We start from the raw sequence: 18,932 nt of genomic DNA, 5'->3' as shown, positions 1-18,932 counted from the left end.
TGTATCAGGCCTGTGTCCTCAGTACCTTGCTCTACGGCAGCGAGGCCTGGACAACGTATGCCAGCCAAGAGCGACGTCTCAATTCATTCCATCTTCGCTGCCTTCGGAGAATACTTGGCATCAGGTGGCAGGACTATATCTCCAACACAGAAGTCCTTGAAGCGGCCAACATCCCCAGCTTATACACACTACTGAGTCAGCGGCGCTTGAGATGGCTTGGCCATGTGAGCCGCATGGAAGATGGCAGGATCCCCAAAGACACATTGTACAGCGAGCTCGCCACTGGTATCAGACCCACTGGCCGTCCATGTCTCCGTTATAAAGACGTCTGCAAACGCGACATGAAATCGTGTGACATTGATCACAAGTCGTGGGAGTCAGTTGCCAGCATTCGCCAGAGCTGGCGGGCAGCCATAAAGACAGGGCTAAATTGTGGCGAGTCGAAGAGACTTAGTAGTTGGCAGGAAAAAAGACAGAGGCGCAAGGGGAGAGCCAACTGTGCAACAGCCCCAACAAACAAATTTCTCTGCAGCACCTGTGGAAGAGCCTGTCACTCCAGAATTGGCCTTTATAGCCACTCCAGGCGCTGCTTCACAAACCACTGACCACCTCCAGGCGCGTATCCATTGTCTCTCGAGATAAGGAGGCCCAAAAGAAAAAAAAGAAAGAAGAAGAAAGAAAATTATTCACAGTCTCAATAATAGGATACCTCGGACAAATCCTGCAGTACACTACCACTTATTGCCTTCCAGACAAAGCACTTTTTCTTTTTCTTTTGTTCTTTCACGGGATGTGGGTGTTGCTGGCAAGGTCAGCATTTGTTACCCATCCCTAATTGCCCTCGACAACTGAATGGCATGCTAGGCCATTTCAGAGGGCAGTTAAGAGTCAACCACATTGCTGTGGGTCTGGAGTCACATGTAGGCCAGACTGGGTAAGGATGGCAGATTTCCTTCCCTAAAGGACATTAGTGAACCAGATGGGTTTTTAACAACAAGTAATAATAGTTTCAGACTAGCTTTCAATTCCAGATTTTGATTAACCGATTAAGTTTATTAATTAATTGAATTTAAATTCCACTAGCTGCTGTGGTAGGATTTGAATGCATGTCCCCAGGGCATTAGCCTAGGCCTCTGGATTCCTAGTTCAGTGACATTACCAATACGCCACCTTCTCCCCCTTTATCAGGGCCATTTATTGTTATGAAGCCATTTTGAAGCAGAATGCAGACTGGTTTCAATCTCACTTTGAACAGCTGGAACTTGTCCCAGCCGCTAAGCGCATTGCACTGTTGAACTACAAGAAAGCCCCCAGTGAGTTAACATCTGTAGCACTTAAAGTAGCCAGAAGCACTGCACAAAGAACAGCCAGGCGCTGTGCAAATGACTACTGGCAACACCTATGCAGTTGTATTCAGCAGGCCTCCGACACTGCAAACATCAGAGGAATGTATGATGGCATTAAGAGAGTTTTTGGGCCAACCATCAAGAAGATCGCCCCCCTCAAGTCCACATCAGGGGACCCGATCACTGACCAACGCAAGCAAATGGACTGCTGGGTGCAGCACTACCCAGAGCTGTACTCCAGGGAAAATGTCACTGAGACCGCCCTCAATGCAGCCCAGTCTCTGCCAGTCATGGATGAGCTGGCCGAACAGCCAACAAAACCGGAACTCAGTGATGCCATTGATTCTCTAGCCAGTGGAAAAGCCACTGGGAAGGACAGCATTAACCCTGAAATAATCAAGATTGCCAAGCCTGCTATACTTTCAGCACTCCCTGAACTGCTTTGCCTGTGCTGGGATGAGGGAGCAGTACCACAGGTCATGAACGATGCCAATATCATCACCCTCTATAAGAAAAAGGGTGTCCACAGTGACTGCAACAACTACCGTGGAATTTCCCTGCTCAGCATAGTGGGGAAAGTTTTCGCTCGAGTCATTTTAAACAGGCTCCGGAAACTGGCTGAGCATGTCTACCCTGAAGCACGGTGTGGCTTTCAAGCAGGGAGATCCACCATTGACATGCTGTTCTCCCTTCGCCAGCTACAGGAGAAATGCCGCGAACAACAGATGCCCCTGTACATTGCTTCCATAGATCTCACCAAAGCCTTTGACCTCTTTAGCAGACATGGTCTCTTCAGACTACTAGCAAAGATCGGATGTCCACCAAAGCTACTAAGTATCATTACCTCATTCCATGACAATATGAACGGCACAATTCAGATTAGCGGTGCCTCATCAGACCCCTTTCCGATCCTGAGTGGCGTGAAACAGGGCTGTGCTCTGGCCCTGTTTAGGATCTTCTTCTCCCTGCTGCTCTCACATGTATTCAAGTCTTCAGAAGAAGGAATTTTCCTCCACACAAGATCAGATGGCAGGTTGTTCAACCTTGCCCGTCTAAGAATGAATACCAAAGTACGGAAGGTCCTCATCAGGGAACTCCTCTTTGCTGACGATGCTGCATTAACATTCCACATTGAAGAGTGTCTGCAGTGACTCATCGACAGGATTGCGGCTGCCTGCAATGAATTTGGCCTAACCATCAGCCTCAAGAAAATGAACATCATGGGACAGGACGTCAGAAATTCATCCATTAATATCGGTGACCATGCTCTGGAAGTGGTTCAAGAGTTCACATACCTAGGCTCAACTATTACCAGTAACCTGTCTCTCGATGCAGAAATCAACAAACGCATGAGAAAGGATTCCACTGCTATGTCCAGACTGGCCAAGAGAGTGTGGGAAAATGGCGCACTGACACAGAACACAAAAATCCGAGTGTATCAAGCCTGGGTCCTCAGTACCTTGCTCTACGGCATCGAGGCCTGGACAACGTATGTCAGCCAAGAGCGACGTCTCAATTCATTCTATCTTCGCTGCCTCCGGAGAATCCTTGGCATCAGGTGGCAGAACTGTATCACCAAGGCAGAAGTCCTTGAGGTGGCCAACATCCCCAGCATGTACACCCTACTGAGCCAGCAGCGCTTGAGATGGCTTGGCCATGTGAGTCGCATGGAAGATGACAGAATCCCCAAGGACACATTGTACAGCGAGCTCGTCACTGGTATCAGACCCACCGGCCGTCCATGTCTCCGCTTTAAACACATCTGCAAATGCGACATGAAGTCCTGTGACATTGACCACAAGTCGTGGGAGTCAGTTGCCAGTGATCGCCAGAGCTGGCAGACAGCCATAAAGGCGGGGCTAAAGAGTGGCGAGTCGAAGAGACTTAGCTGTTGGCAGGAAAAAAGACAGAAGGGCAAGGAGTGAACCAACTGTGTAACAGCCCCACAACCAATTTTTATCTGTGGAAGAGTCTGCCACTCTAGAATTGGCCTTTATAGCCACTCCAGGCGCTGCTTCACAAACCACTGACCACCTCAAGGTGCTTACCCATTGTCTTTCAAGACAAGGGGGCCAAAGAAAGCAAATTTTCACTATTCTGGATAATTTAGGCTCTATCCCATGAGTCCTTATCCTCATTGATAATCCCACAAAGTGAATGTCAGCGGTACCCATCCACTGATCTAGTTATCTCTTCAAATGGTTGTAATGGATTTGTTACACATGACATTACTTCTGAAAGCATGGTGACTATGATATAATTGTTTACCAGCTGATCTTGAAATGCACATAGGAATCCAAAACAACATTGAGAACATGTAAGATATTACATTGGGAATGTATATTACCACTGGAATCTTTCTCACAGCTTAAAAAGGTTTTGGTATTGAGAAAGAATTTTAACACTTTGTAGCATATTAAAGCCTTACATCAGTTTATTGCTGGTTGAGAAATATTTATTTAATGGGTAACAACTATTAATTCAAAAAGTTGTGATTTCAAGTCCCACTCCAGAGACTTGAGCACATAATTTAGCCTGACACTTCAGTGCAGTACTGAGGGAGTGCAGCATTGTTGGAGGTGTCGTCTTTTGATGGACCGTTAAGCTGAGGCTCCATTGCCCTCTCAGCTGGATTTAAAAGATCCCATGGCACTATTCAAAGAAAAGCAGGGGAGTTCCCTCTGGTGTCCTCATCAATATCCCTCAACCAACGCCACTAAAAAGAATAAAGTCTGATCCTTATCTCATTGCTTTTTGTGGGACCTTGCTGTGCACATATTGGCTGCTGTGTTTCCCTGTATCACAATAGTGATTGCACTTCAAAAGTATTTCATTAACTATAAAACACTTTGGGATATCCTGAGGTTGAGAAAGGCGCCAGAGAAATGGAGATTCTTTCTTTCTCTCAATAGACATGCTGAATATTTTCACTGTGAGCTATGCTTACAGTGTGTGACAAAGCTGTTATTTATGTGTGAGAGACGAAAGCTCATATGTCCTTTCTCTGATAACATACGAACAGGAGTAGGTCATTTAGCCACTTGAATCTGTTCTGTCATTCAATGAGATAACTGTGGGGCAAGATCAGTTTCAACAGTTCATGGATTCTATGTGCTCTTATTACTTTAAAGCATGAAATGAAAATAACACCACAAAGTGTGGTCTGTGTTTTCCCTATTTGTTCAAGTTAATCTATATTCCCCATTTCCCAGTGTTGGATTTTGTACATGTCTTACTAGCATGAAAAATTATAATTCATATGGTGAAAATTTCAATAATTTAATTTCGAGTAACAGGATATAAATTTTAATAGTACTGTACAATTTAAATGTTCACCCCTAGAATACACATTGAATGCCTATTCTAATCATTTTTTCCTGCCCTTTGCCCATAAGCTTTAACATTGATCATTATCTTTGGAGTTTACGTATTTTGGTTTTCACCTATGCATATGGCATGATAGATACAGTCTTGCAGAATCAAACCAATTATCTACTAAAAGGCAAAGCATAACCAAACATATTTTAAAAGACCTTTCTAATCAACTTTGCCAAGCCCTGAGGTCCACATTATGGTTAATTAACTTGAAGCTTATTATCTGTTTGTACAGAAGCCACTGATGTGAATATATGGGTAATCATGCAGACATTTGTTACTCAAGTTATTTTCTCAATTATTTTTCTGTAGGCAGTTGCTCATTTGATGAACATTACAGCAGCTGTGGATACATCCTGACTCTTGGGACCAATGGATTCACTTGGGAGCAAATTAACACATGGGAAAAGCCATCCATAGATCCATCTGTACCAACAGGTGAGTGCAGCTTGTAACAGCCTGATATAACAAGCTTCTTCTACTGAAATGATACAGAATCTGTCAGTGCCAAGTCTGTCAGTGAGGATTTGCTATTTTTAGGTATAAGAAATGCATTCTTACACTAAACATCTAGAAAATACTCCATACAGAAATATAAAGCTAACAATCACAGATATAGCCACTGCAAGCATACTCCAAGCAAAAATTATAATTTTCAACTGTATCATGTCTGAATGTCACATTATTAAAACAGAACTCAGTGAATTGAGGGGCAGTATGATGACATACTGTTAAGTTTTGTCTTTTGCCTGGTATCATGCAATAAGAAGTACTGGAAGCAGACCATAATGAGACCTGAATACAGCCTCTGTGAACATGGATTGTATTATAGTTACAGTTCAGCAACTAATGTCAGTCATTGATATTCCTTTGGGGCTTTTTTTCAATGTTAAATTCAAACTCACAGCCAGATTAATTTGTCAAAGTCAGTAACAACTTCTGCTTTCTTGTACAGAGGTATACAGATGGGCAGGTGCACTTTAACATGGAGTTATTTAAGTTCTTTGTAATAAATCAGTGAACAGGATCACCTTTTTGTGCCGTTGCCCTTTAATATTATAGTTGGTCTTGCATCCACTTGTAAACATGTCTAGGTATAAGTATGTCTGACAGTGATAATAGTCAAGATCTATTACTCACATGGATGACATTTGGTGAAATGTTAATTGCAAATAAAGCCACCTTTTCAAGAGAAAATTATTATTCTTCAAGCAGAATCATAACCAAAGCTATTATAACATCAGGAGTACTAGCAATAACAGTTTCAAAAACACTTTTGTATAAATCTCTGGCAAAAAAGCACATCGCCGCCCTGGTATCTGACTTCAGGGTTGACTTGCACAGGAACAATAATATTTACTTGACAATAATAGAGAATAAATATAGCGTTGATAGTCCGTTACTGGAGTTCTTTCATTGGTATGAAAGATTGATAACTTCATTTGTGGCACTCTTGAGTTGTTACTGCTTTTTACATGAACAAAATAATGCTAGTAATGTCCTGTCACTATTGTAGTGCTCCATTCAAGATATGTGTGATAACTTTAAATATGATGTAGAATTAGACCATTAAGGGATAACTCACTGAGCCGACAAATTATTAATTTATATTTGCATGAATAGAATAAACGGTTTTATCATCTGCTCTTGTGTTAAAGCTGATAGAGTCCTTGACAGACCATTATTTCTCAGGAAATAGAACCACAGGCCTACGCTTTCTGCGTTCTACTGATTTTTCAGTAGATCTGAGAAGGGCAGAGGTGAAAAGCAACTTAAGAACATGATAGCCGGCATTCTCAGCTCCCCACTGTTTTCTGGTGGTCTGTTTGGGAGAAATTCCGCTCAGTCATATATGGTCAGGGCTTGCTGAAGACATTACGGTCAGGTGAGGAGGGGTCGAAGAGCTACCCTCTTTTCCCTCTCCTTGTTTGACTACAACAGATTTAATTCTTTTTTAAAGTGGATGTGCTGGCAGTAGGTGTTTGATTGAAAACTTGCTATAATCATAACAAGAACCAATCATACAAGTTTTCTTGAGTTTAACAAAGAAAGAGGTTAACTTTATTGCACTTAAACCGAACTAAGTAAAATAATAAACTGTGCTCCAACTTTCACACACACACATGCACTAGAGGTTTACACACACACAAATAGGTTAGAGTGGGGGAGGGTAGATTGGAGTTAGAGTTCGTAGAAAAAAGGGATAAACAGTCTGTGACATTTGGTGATTCTTGCTGAATTCGGTGGTTCTGAGGCTTTTAGTTTGAATAGGTAGATGACTGGTTTGGTGGGTCTCTTGGAGACAGCAATGCAGATGATTTCCTCCAAAGGAGTTGGATTGTAGCCAGAGTATGCAGAGGTGGTCAGTCAGCAGGCAAGGTTTGAAGCTTGCAAGCTTGAATGAAGAGAGAGAGAGAGAGAGAGAGAGGAGGGACCCTCACTTGGGTCTGCATATGTCAGAGTCCAGATGCTCCTCAACCTGCTGCAGAGAAACACCAGCTTAAAACCACAGATGGGCAGGGGGAGGGGGGCTTGTCACATGACAGGCACCCAGTGATTCAAGCATGGTAGTGGCAGTGTATTTCTTCTTGCTAAAAAGGACAGGAATTTCTCTTAAACCTCCTGGGTCTTGGTTCTTGCTGAGATGAGCAGCCATTTTGTCTCCACCTCACAGGCCTTGCACTGTAGGATACAGTGTTGCAAATTAGGTGGCCATCTTAAGCTACTAGTAAAGTCCTCTTTTATCTTTTATAAATTCAGATCTCCTGTCAGTGGATTAAAGAAAACTATCATTCAACAAAGCATTTTGGGGTGACAATGTGCAGATGAAGGTAGCATGGCCATTGTTGTGTGTCCTACCATTTGTGCTCTTCGAATGCTGCATGTTGGAGCCCCACATCTATTGTTTAGATCGTGAAATAAGAGGTCTCAGGACAAGGGGCAAGAAAGAGCCTGTGCAAGTGCCCACAAAGTGCTACTATACATTGTTTCCATTCATTGTCACCAGGCCTTCCACAGCAGCCTGCTGCCCTCATACTGCTGTGACTCACCAGTCTGTCTTTCCCATCCTACCTGTTCTCCACTCCTGTATGTCAATTACGTTGGAATCAGGGTCTGGGGGCTGTTTGGGGATATACAGAAGCACTGCTCCCCCAGGATAGAAATCCTACTGTACAAAAATTATATAATAATGTATTTGAATTGCCACACACATTTTCATGAGGATTCTGCTACTGATATTATGTTATGGGATACTGGCATTCAAACACATGCGTTTGTCTGAAATTCATTTCCCTGCTATTTTAGCAGAGACGTAAACTCACTCAAAATAAATATATTAACTGTTACGATCCCGTTAGGGACCATTAACTTTTCCAAGAGAAAGTTGAATTCCCAGTTACTATTGAAAGAATTACACCACAAGATTCCACATTTTAAACAAAAACTTTACTGTGAAAAGTAAAACACTACCAACTGAATATTACAATTTCAAAACATTTATATTTCAAACTTAAAATCTTAACAGAACATGAAGTTGTATACTTTAAACTCTAAATCTCTACAGAACACTGCTGTTGACTGTTACTTCTACCCCAACAGTCCCCTGTATTTTACAGGATCTTGGCAGTTTGTTCGCTTCTCCTGGGACCAATCCAAAGTGTACCACAGCTCTTAGGAATTCATTTTGATTTCCTTAATTCTTCAGCTGTATTATAAGGTATGAGATTGCCTCCTGAATCTGGACGTCCCAGCTTGAGCATAGGCCTGCCTCAAAACAGAAACGCCCTGGTTCTTGATGGCCTCTTTGCTCCTGAGTCTAACTGACTTACAAAACCAATTTGCTTTTCCAAAAGCCAACTGCTTGGCTGTGTCAGCAAGCACCCAAAAAAAACCTGACCTAGCAACATCTATCTCCAAGGCAAGTGGTATACGTGGGATGTTCCTGATAGCAACTTAAACCAATTATTTCCAACTCCAAATCTTCTCTTTAATTTCTGATATCCACATGAATAATCGCTATTGCCAACATGGCAGAGCAATTTCTTCTAAACTTTCTGGTTCCAACTGCCAACTAAACGAGCCCACCTGCAGTTTTATGGCTCTCACCTCTCTAGCTCTGTCTCTGTAAACATTCATAGAGAGATTTTTGAACTTTAAATCTTGGGTGGTCTGCAACCTTTTGAAATTCTTACAGCTACACATTTAATTTCCCAAAACTAAAAGTGACCTCTAAAATATTAATATAAACCATAAACCAGGTGTTCATAACAAACACCTTTGCTAAAATGGCATAGACAGGAATTCCAGATGAATATGAGAAGCATTTGTATGCCTGTATCCAACAGAAAAATTTCAGCCTTTTTGTAGTTGTAATGAATATTGTAATGAACTTTACCACATAGAAGGACCAGGGCAGCAGGTGCATAGGTACGCCACCACTGGCAAGTTCCCCTCCAAGTCACACACCATTCCAATTTGGAAATATATCGCTGTTCCTTCACTGTCACTGGGTCAAAATCCCAGAACTTCCTCCTTCACAGTACATGGGTGGTACCTACTCCACACAGACTACAATAAAAACAGAAAGTGCCAGAAATACTCAGCAGATCTGGCAGTATCTGTCAAGAGAGAAACAGAATTAACGTTTCAGCTCTGTGACCTTTCATCAGAACGGACTGCAGTTGTTCAAGAAGCCAGCTCAGCACCATCTTCTCAAGGGCAATTAGGAATGACAGTAAATGCTGGCCTTGCCAGCAATGCCCAGAACCCATGAACAAATTAGAAAAAAATTGGTGTAAAATATACTGTGCTAAAGAAATGGAGAGTTAGCCTTATGGCTGACAATGTTTTAATGAATAAGTCTATTTCACAATTGTGCAGTATCAAAAGTTCCGACAAATTCTTTATAGATTTCCAGACTAATTGTTCCTTTTTTGTTGTTTCTAGTAAATTTGTACTGCTACTACAAATCAAGTTAGATAACATATAGGCATCTGGTTTGTGCAGAAAACTTACTCATTTGAAAAACAGGCAATTATATTGAACTTAAGGACGCCAAAAGAAGATCCTGCAGTACATTCTAGTTTCATTCTAGACACAAAATGACACACAGAGCAAATCCCCACCTTTGTTTGTTTCTTCAAGCATTTTACATTAAATTTAAGTTGTATTCTAAATGAAACAGATCAGGGCAATTTTCCTGGCATCCATGGAAATGAGCCCAATATGTGGGCTGGAAACAACAAAAGTGCTGCCCCTGAGATCTTTACTGTGTGTCTGGATTTTGTTTGGGGCACATTAGCTCTTTGCAAAGGATATTCCATAGCACCAAGCCCCATTGGTAATATTGCAGATTCTTTTGTTGATGAAGTTCTACAATTAAAGGGGGAGTTTTAACTCCCAAAAGAACAGGTGGGTTTGGGTTGGGTGGGAGGTTAAAGTGTTAAAAATCTGAATCCCAACTTCAACCCACATATTTCTGTTTACAATGAAAGTGGAATGGGATGTCACCTTCCTCAAATTATTATCAACATTCTCCAGGGTATTAGGATCTGTGCTGTTGCTATGGGAAAATGACATGATTATCAAAAGCTGCTGTGATGTGTGAGGGTCCATGGTGTCACTGTTCTCATAGCTTGGAGTGAAGGTAGAAAAGGAATTAGAATTAGAATGCATTCTCAAGGCAATGACTTCAAAAAGATGCATGATGGTTAGATACTTCATGCATATTGAAATGAAGGAACGGTGGCACAAAATATGACAAAGTGAGTCCTCGCCAGTGAAGTGCAGATTTTCCTGTACTGCAGACAAGTACAGTCCCAATTTTGACATTCTCAGGGCAACGGCGGATACTGACCTTTCAGAATATGAAATGGTTTTGTTAGAACATGGCTACAGCTGTTCTGTAAAATTTTAGCAGATTACCAGTGGAGACTTAAAGGTTTTGGTGGATAAAATGCTGGTAAGATGATGCAATATGGATGCCAACAAGAAGCACATAATTCTAAGATATCAAAAGAAGCCAATTACTCGGCAGTTAAATGGTTTGGCTACAAGGAGATGAATCTAGCAAATTATCTGAAAATGGTTTGATATCATCAAAAGAGGAAGCAGTGGGCTTCAACCAAGTAATGAAGAATGCAGCTCGGAAAGCATTACAAGTAATAAAGGAATTATCAGAGCCAGGATTAAAGTCCTCCAAGCCTTTTTTTTCCCCAGCAGAGGCTGCAAAGCGAGGGGTGGTTCTATGCATTTTCCATCATTTATCTAAGTTCAGTAATGAGACTGTAGAACAACATTTCTTACTTTCTTCAATGCACTGAGCTTGTCACAAGCTGCTATTAATTACGTGAGAAGATATTGAAGTTGTAGTGACTCCCTAATGGCCATTTCCTGTTGCAAAAATATTCTTATGTTTAATGAAATTGAGCCATTCTTTGCACTAGTTTTTAATCATATGGTTGTACAGCTGTCCAGCTATGACCATTAGTCTCTCACCAGGATAGGCAGTCGAAGTTTCTGATCCCCATTTTACATTGCACACTGTTACTTCTTGTTAAACATAAAATAAAAGTAGAATAGCAATTCAGATAAAGCACCTGACCTTTCTGATTTCCATCAAAGTACATTTTTTCCCAACTGGAAATAAGGTACAAAGGTTACCAACACTTGAATTCCCATGTGTCAACTTTCAACAATGTGTTCAGAGCAACAGGAGAAAGAAAACTTAAAGCTAGTTGCTTTCATTGCTGAATTCTACAAGTAACTAATGTGAGTGATTGGTTATATTTCAGAAACAGACACATTTATATCCTCTCTTTAAGAAAATTGTGTAAAGGAACCATATGCTGATCTTCCATTGTCAGTATTACCTTGTTTCGTATTTGTAACTGACATTTGATGTGTATGTTTTTTTCTGTCAAATCTAACATCCGTTTAGAAAACAAAACTTGGGGCTGGATTTTGCAGGCCCTTTGGGGATGGGCTCAAAGGAGTGAGGGAACGGAATATTGAGACGGAAGACCCGACGTCTTCACGTCGCAACTAAATATTCCAAAGGGCCCCTGGTATGGTGGGAGGACCACACGCTACAATGCGGTGAGTAGGTAATTAGGCCAATTGATTAGCAAATTGGCTGCAATTTTACAGGGGTTTTTAGATTTTCCTAAGCGTGCGTGGGAGCCACCGGGCTTCAGTCTTGCCTGGTATAAGGAGGCAGCAAGCAAGCGGGAGGTCACTGCTGGCTTCATCTGGCCGCCATCATGAGAGCCAGCATAGCTTGGCAGGGAGGGTGGGGCAGCATGGGCACTGGCAGTCAGGAGTGGGGGGCGTTTCCAGCACTGTAGGGTCATGCTGCCTGAGTGACATCTGGGAACTGGCACTTGTTGTTGTTTAAATGGGGAGGAACTGCATTGGGAAGGCATCTGCATAAGAAGCTCTGGAAACTGAGAGTAGCCACCTACCATTGGCCTCATTCCTTCAGGCTTTGTGACCTCTTGTGAGGAGGAACAGCAGAGAGGGAGAGAGATGCAGCGAGACAGCAGCAACTTCAGGGCCAACAGAGGGTGGGACACAGGAAAGGAGCACAGAGGGGCATGAGGGCAGCCTCGTGCATGCAGAAGAGGGTACCCTCCAGAGAGGGTGTACCGTCAGATGCTGAGCTACCTTCAAAATTCCAAGCGGCACCGTTGCCGAAGACTGTGCCATTCCAGGGAGGCCATCACTGATTTGTGTGTCATGATGGAGGACGGGCTGAGCTCCATTGGAGGTGGTGGCCACCCAATGTCAGTAATGCTGAAGGTCACCATGGCGCTGAACTTCTATGTTTCTGGTTCATTATAGAGATCCACTGGAGATGTGTGTGGCTAGGGTTGTTTTCCTTAGAACAGAGGAGGCTGAGGGGTGACTTAATAGAGGTGTACAAAATTATGAGGGGCCTAGATAGAGTAGACAGGAAGAACCTTTTTCCCCTAGCGGAGAAGTCAATTACCAGGGGGCACAGATTTAAGGTGATTGGTAGAAGAATTAGAGGGGACATGAGGAAAAACTTTTTCAACCAAAGGGTGGTGGGTGTCTGGAATTCATTGCCAGGAACAGTGGTGGAGACAGAAACCCTCAACTCATGTAAAAGGTACCTGGACGTGCACCTGAAGTGCTGTAACCTGCAAGGCTATGCACCAGGTGCTAGAAGGTGAGATTAGATTGGGCGGCTATTTTTTTTCAGCCGGCACGGACACGACGGGCTGACTGGCCTCCTTCTGTGCCGTAATTTTTCTATGGTTCTATGGATCTCCAGGTCTGCGGCTATTTGTGCATTGAGGTGGTGACCAATGCCCTGTTCAAGAGGGCCAGCTAATACGTGCATTTTCACACCAATGCAGAAGGTCAGGCTGAGAGAGCCATTGGGTTCAGAGCCATTGCTGGATTTCCCCAGGTGCCTGATCGACTGCATACATGTGGCCATGTAGGCTTTCACAGACCAGCCAGTGGTCTTCATCAACAGGAAGGGCTTCCATTTGCTCAATGTACAACTTGTCTGCCACCGCCGCAGATGGATCCTGCAGGTGTGTGCACTGTTTCCAGGAAGCAACCACGACACCTATATATTAAGGCAGTCCCAGGGGTCAAAGCTTTTCAGTCCCCATGCCCTTGCTGAGATGGATACTGGGAGACAAGGGCTACCTACTGAAGTCATGGCTACTTACACCTATGAGGAACCCAAGCACGGATACAGAGGAGAGGTACAAAATGCCAAAGGGCAACCTGAGCGACCAACGAGCAGGCCATAGGTGTCTCGAAGATGTAATTCAGGTGCCTAGATCGATTCCGTGGACATCTTCAGTATGCCCCAGCAAGAGTCTCATGTATTGTGGTTGTCTGCTGGGCTCTGCACAACCTGGCACTGTAGAGGTGGGAAGGCCTTGAACAATGAGGATATTGAGGAAGCTGCTGACCAGGTGATGCAAATGAAAGACCCCAGGGACCACAGGCAATGTGCAATGAGATATGTGCAAGGGAAGCTCGGGATGCGCTAATACAGACACATTTCAGATGACCCTCGCTAGTTGATCCATCCATGCCAATAAAGCTTCACTTTTCTGCAGCACTGTTAATGCTTCCTTCATTTACCATTCTATTGCTCTGCATCTAGTTACACATCACACTGTGGCACGGGAAAAAGATGATCTCACATGGTATGGTCCCACCCATCCAGCCCTTTGAAGGAGCCAGGGTACTCCTGAAGTCCCAGAGGCCCACAAGAACGGGAATGAGATGTTGCCACACCACATTATACACCTTTATTACGCAGGATAAGAGATGCAAAGCTTTACTTTTTAACCATCTTTTCACCAACAAATCCCGAGTGCAGCTTGGTGCTTTTCTTAAATTTCTTACACATGCTCCTACGTGGTGCTCCCCCTGTGCTGTCAGCTGCGATAGAGGCAGGCTGCTGACATTGCTGTCCCCTGGCTTGGGATGGCCTTCTTGGTCATCCTCTGGCTGCCTGAGGTCTGGAGGGCCCTGGCTTATTGAGGGTCTCCTGCACAGGTGCAAGACCCTCCTCTGTTGTTGCAGCTATTTAAGGTGCGGGTGTCACTGGCAGAGGGGCTAAGGAGCCACTGTCCACACCAGGAGCGCCCTGAGAGGAGCCCCAGATGCAGAAGGCACACTTGCAACTCTCGACTGACCTGAGTAGACTGAGGACCTGGCAGCGACTCCAGGTGCCTTGTCCCCCTCCCTTCCAGCCATTGTGCACAGAGCTCATGGATGCAATGATGGTATGCAAGTTTGCGCGCATCTCTGGCATCCACTGTATGGTTTGCTGGATCTGGCTGTCCATGAGAGTCGCCAATCTCTCGATGGAGGAAGCCAAGCGCCACATGCCAGGGACATGGCAACACTCATGGCCTTGATGACCTCCTCCACTGTCCATGCCAGGGTGCGTATAACTTCTAGAAGCTCCGGCAGATGTTCCTGCACATCATGCTGTAGCTCCAGCATCTGCTGCCTTACCAAGGACTGCAGACGCACATCAGCCTGAGGCTCAGCATCGCTCTGGCCTCCGACAGTCCTCCGAGTGTCAGTGGCCTCAGCTGTCACATCCTCTGTCACTGCTTGGGCATGTCTGTGTTGTGCTCACCAGGTTATGGCCCCAAATCTATGCACGAATAGATACTCTCACATTGGTGGGTATCTGCACTGGTGGAGAGAGCAGGGGAAAGATATGACAGTGCACCCTCTGAGGTCCCCTCCTCCTCCTTTGAGGTGGGCGACTGTTCCCCAGTCACTGCAGCACTCTGTTCTTGCAGTTGGCTTGCTTAAGAGAAAAGATTAATTAAAGGGTTATGTGCTTCCCATCATGTACTTCCAACTATTCCTGCTGTGGAGCTCCTAGTGTGTTGCTCCATTATCCTGTGGTGGATACATGAGAACTATGCCTCATGCTCACTGGAGGCTCCCTGTGCCCAGCCATGAGGCTATTCACTCTCTTCTGTCTACACTCCTGTCTCACTATCTGTGATGAAGTGGCCCCCATGCTGCCCTGCCATTTCCAGCGGCTCCCCCTCCTGTCTTGGCCTTTGCCTTGGCATTGTAGGATGTCTTCTCCTGCAAGTACAAAAATAAATAATGTTAGTCACCTGACAAAGACAAGCACATTGTCTAAGCTGGTGGCAGCCTAGCTGTCCATGATGGGGATGCATGAGTGCCTCCTGTATGTGACCACTCTGGAGCAATCTTGCTAGAGTCAACACTGACAGACGATGGCCACTGATTGAGATACAGCTGTGCCTCTGACAGGATATGCTGCTGCCCAACACCATGGCCACCAAATGGGTGGGCATTCCCTCTCCACCAAACTCACCCTCACGTGTTACCACATGTAAGCCCCTTAGGGAAGCAAAGTGTGGAGCACTCACTTTGGTAGAACAAATAAGGTCATTCATCAGCTACCAGCACTGCAGCCATGTTCTAGGGTTGCCCCACTCCGGCTGCTGAGCTCCTCTGTGATCTTCGTCCACGCTTGCTTGGTCTGGCGGGCTGGTCTCCTCCTCTGAATCCCTGGGGAAGGGAACCTCCTGCCTTACCTGAGCAGCCTGGAGGGGAGCCTGTAGGGAGGCATTGCTGAATCGTGGAGCCACCCAGGATCTTTCTTCTGCCATTGTCTCTGCTAAATTCTTCCTCAGGCTTTCAATTCTTGCCAATGTCCTGGGAATCCTGATGCAAGTGAGTGCTGGCAGTCCTTTGAATATAGTGTCAACACCTCCAGCATTGTGGCCTCACGCCGCTTCTGGTGCTTTACTGCCCACCTCCACTCCCTGACTGGTCGGCCCCTCCTCCCCACCCGCCTGCCAGCTGTTAGTTGGCTGACCGCTGGAAAATTGCTTGCGCCCAGTCACTCCCTGTCCAAATGGCAGCAGCTTCCACTTCTGGTCCCGACGACGAGACCTCGCATCTAGTTGAAAAGTTCAGCCCTTAGAGTTTCACCAGGAGTCCAGATTAGCTGCAATTTGATTCTAATTGAATAAATACACATGCAGACACTACTTGTGCCCTCTTATAAACAGCACTAGCAACAATGATAATGACCTGGAACTCGCTGCCCACAAGGGTGGTGGAAGTGGAGACGATCAATGACTTCAAGAAGAAGGTGGATGGCCATCTGAGAGAAATAGACTTGTAGGGCTATGGGGATCGAGCTGGGGAGTGGAACTGACTAGGTAGCTCCGTGGAGAGCTGGCATGGACTCAATGAGCCGAATGGCCTCCTTCTGTGCCGTAAATTATTCTATGACGCTATGACTCTAATTACTTATAACTTGAATGTCAATGTCCCTGGGTATGTCCTTTCCCACCGACAGGACAGAAGGTAGCAGCTAAGTAGTATACAGTCGGGAAGGAGTAGCCCCATGATTCCACAACATTGACTCCAGACCCCATGAAATCTCATGGCATCAGGAGAACCATGGGCAAGGAAACCACCTACTAATTACCACCTACTGCCCTCCCTCAGCTGAAGAAACTGTGCTCCTCCATGTTGAACACCACTTGGAAGAAGCACTGCGAGTACAAGGGCACAGAATCTACTCAGTGTGGGGGACTTCAATGTCCATCACTAAGAGTGCCTCGAAAGCACCACTATTGACTGAACTGGCAGAGTCTTAAAGAAATAGCAGCCAGATTGGACATGTGTCAGGTGGTGAATGAGGGAAACACAAGGGAAAAACCTACATGACTTCATCCTTTTCGATCTACCTGTTGCAGATACATTTGCATGACAGTTGTGGTAGGAGTGACCACCGCATGGACCTTGTGAAGACAAAGTCCCATCTTCACACTGAGGACACCCTCCATCGAGCTGTGTAGCACTACCACCATGTCAAATGGAGTAGATTCAAAACAGATATAGCAGCTCATTCATGAGGTGCCATGGACCAACAGCAGAAATGTATGCTACCACAATTTGTAGCCTTATGACCCTTCATAGCCTTCACTCTACCATTACCATCACACTCGTCAATGAGGAGTGCAGGAGAGCATGCTGGGAGCAGCACCAGGCGTACATGAAAATGATTTGCCAACCTGATGAAGCTACAGTACAGAACAGCATGCATGCTAAACAATGAATCAGCACACGATAGACAGACCTAAGAATTCCCACCATTGAAATCATTGGAAATCAAAGGGAAAACTCTCTACTGAGTGGAGTCATACCTAGCACAAAAAAGATGATTGTGGTTATTGGAAGTCATTCATCTCAGCCAGGAAATCACTGCAGAAGTTCCTCAGGGCACGATACTGATATCAGGCTTTGGCTGATACGTGATGAATAACATTCATGACATACAAGTGCTCAGCAATGACCATTTTTGTTTTCATTCATGGGATGTCACTGGCTAAGCCAGCTTTTATCGCCCTCCCTAATTGTCCTTGAGAAGGTGGTGGTGAGCTGTCTTCTTGAACCGCTGCAGTCTTTGATGTGTAGGTACACCTACAGTGCTGTTAGGAAGGGAGTTCCAGGATTTTGACCCAGCAACAGTGAAGGAACAGCGATATAGTTCCAAGTCAGGATGGTGTGTCGCTTGGAGGGGAACTTGCAGGAGGTGGTGTTCCCATGCATCTGCTGCCCTTGTCCTTCTAGGTGGTCGAGGTCATGGTTTTGGAAGGTGCTGCTGAAGGAGACTTGGTGACTTGCTGCAGTGCATCTTGTAGATGGTACACATTGCTGCCACTGTGTGTCAGTGGTGAAGGGAATGAATGTTGAAGGTGGTGGATGGGGTGCCAATCAAGCGGGCTGCTTTATCCTGGATTGTGTCGAGCTTTTTGAGTGTTGTTGGTGCTGCACTCATCCAGGCAAGTGAATTGTATTCCATTGCACTCCTGACTTGTGCTTTGTAGATGGTGGACAGACATTGGGGAGTCGGGGTGAGTTACTCACTGCAGAATTCCCAGCATCTGACCTGCTCTTGGAGCCACAGTATTTATGTGACTGGTCCAGTTCAGTTTCTGGTCAATGGTAACTCCCAGGATGTTGATAGTGGGGGATTCAGCGATGGTAATGCCATTGAACATAAAGGGGAAATGGTTAAATTCTCTCTTGTTTGAGAGGACATTACCTGGCACATGTATGGCATGAATCTCTAATAAGGAAGAGTCTAATCACCTCCATTTGACCTCCAATGACATCTCCATCGTAAAGTCCTGCACCATCCTGGGGCCATCATTCACCAAAATGTTATCTGGACCAGCCACATAAATACTGTGGCTACAAGTGCAGGTCAGAGGCTGAGTGTTCTGTGGTGAGTGACTCTCCTAAATCACCAAATTCATTTGGAACAAGTCAGAAATGTAATGAGTTCTTTATGTTGTCTGATACAACATAAATGAGACACGTGGAGTCCAGTTCATTGAAAATCTTAAAACAGGTTTATTAACAGCTAAACTAGTATGTACAGTACAGAGCAAACTATTTACAGAACCTTCCTCTCAGTGTTACAGTTGCAGAGTGACTCGGGGGATGTGGATTTAATCCTTGGCTGTTTTTGGTTTGCAGGCATGTTGTCCTGTTGTTCCATCACATCCTCGTTGTCGGAGTGTGTTCTTTCGAGTCAGCTGTACGCAATTGGAGTATTGCATACATCTCTTAGTTGGTTTCAGTTCCTCCTCAACATTGCTCCATTTGATGTTATAATCTTGTAGGACCTAGGCTGGC

General features: G+C 44.7%; 1 protein-coding gene across 1 annotated transcript in view; it reads left to right on the top strand.

Annotated features, from left to right (window-relative positions):
- The first annotated feature begins 4,586 nt into the window (after positions 1-4,586).
- Positions 4,587-18,932, top strand: part of ptprt (protein tyrosine phosphatase receptor type T) — a 1,095,010-nt gene continuing 1,080,664 nt past the window's right edge. Inside the window, exons 1-2 of the mRNA XM_068048566.1 lie at positions 4,587-4,635; positions 5,034-5,159. Of these exons, the coding sequence (XP_067904667.1) occupies positions 4,587-4,635; positions 5,034-5,159 (175 nt within the window). The remainder of the gene's footprint in view (positions 4,636-5,033; positions 5,160-18,932) is intronic.

This window comes from Heterodontus francisci, chromosome 16 (genome assembly GCF_036365525.1).
Source record: "Heterodontus francisci isolate sHetFra1 chromosome 16, sHetFra1.hap1, whole genome shotgun sequence".
In the NCBI taxonomy this organism is placed as follows: Eukaryota; Metazoa; Chordata; class Chondrichthyes; order Heterodontiformes; family Heterodontidae; genus Heterodontus; species Heterodontus francisci.
This window is presented reverse-complemented; position numbering and strand designations above follow the sequence as displayed.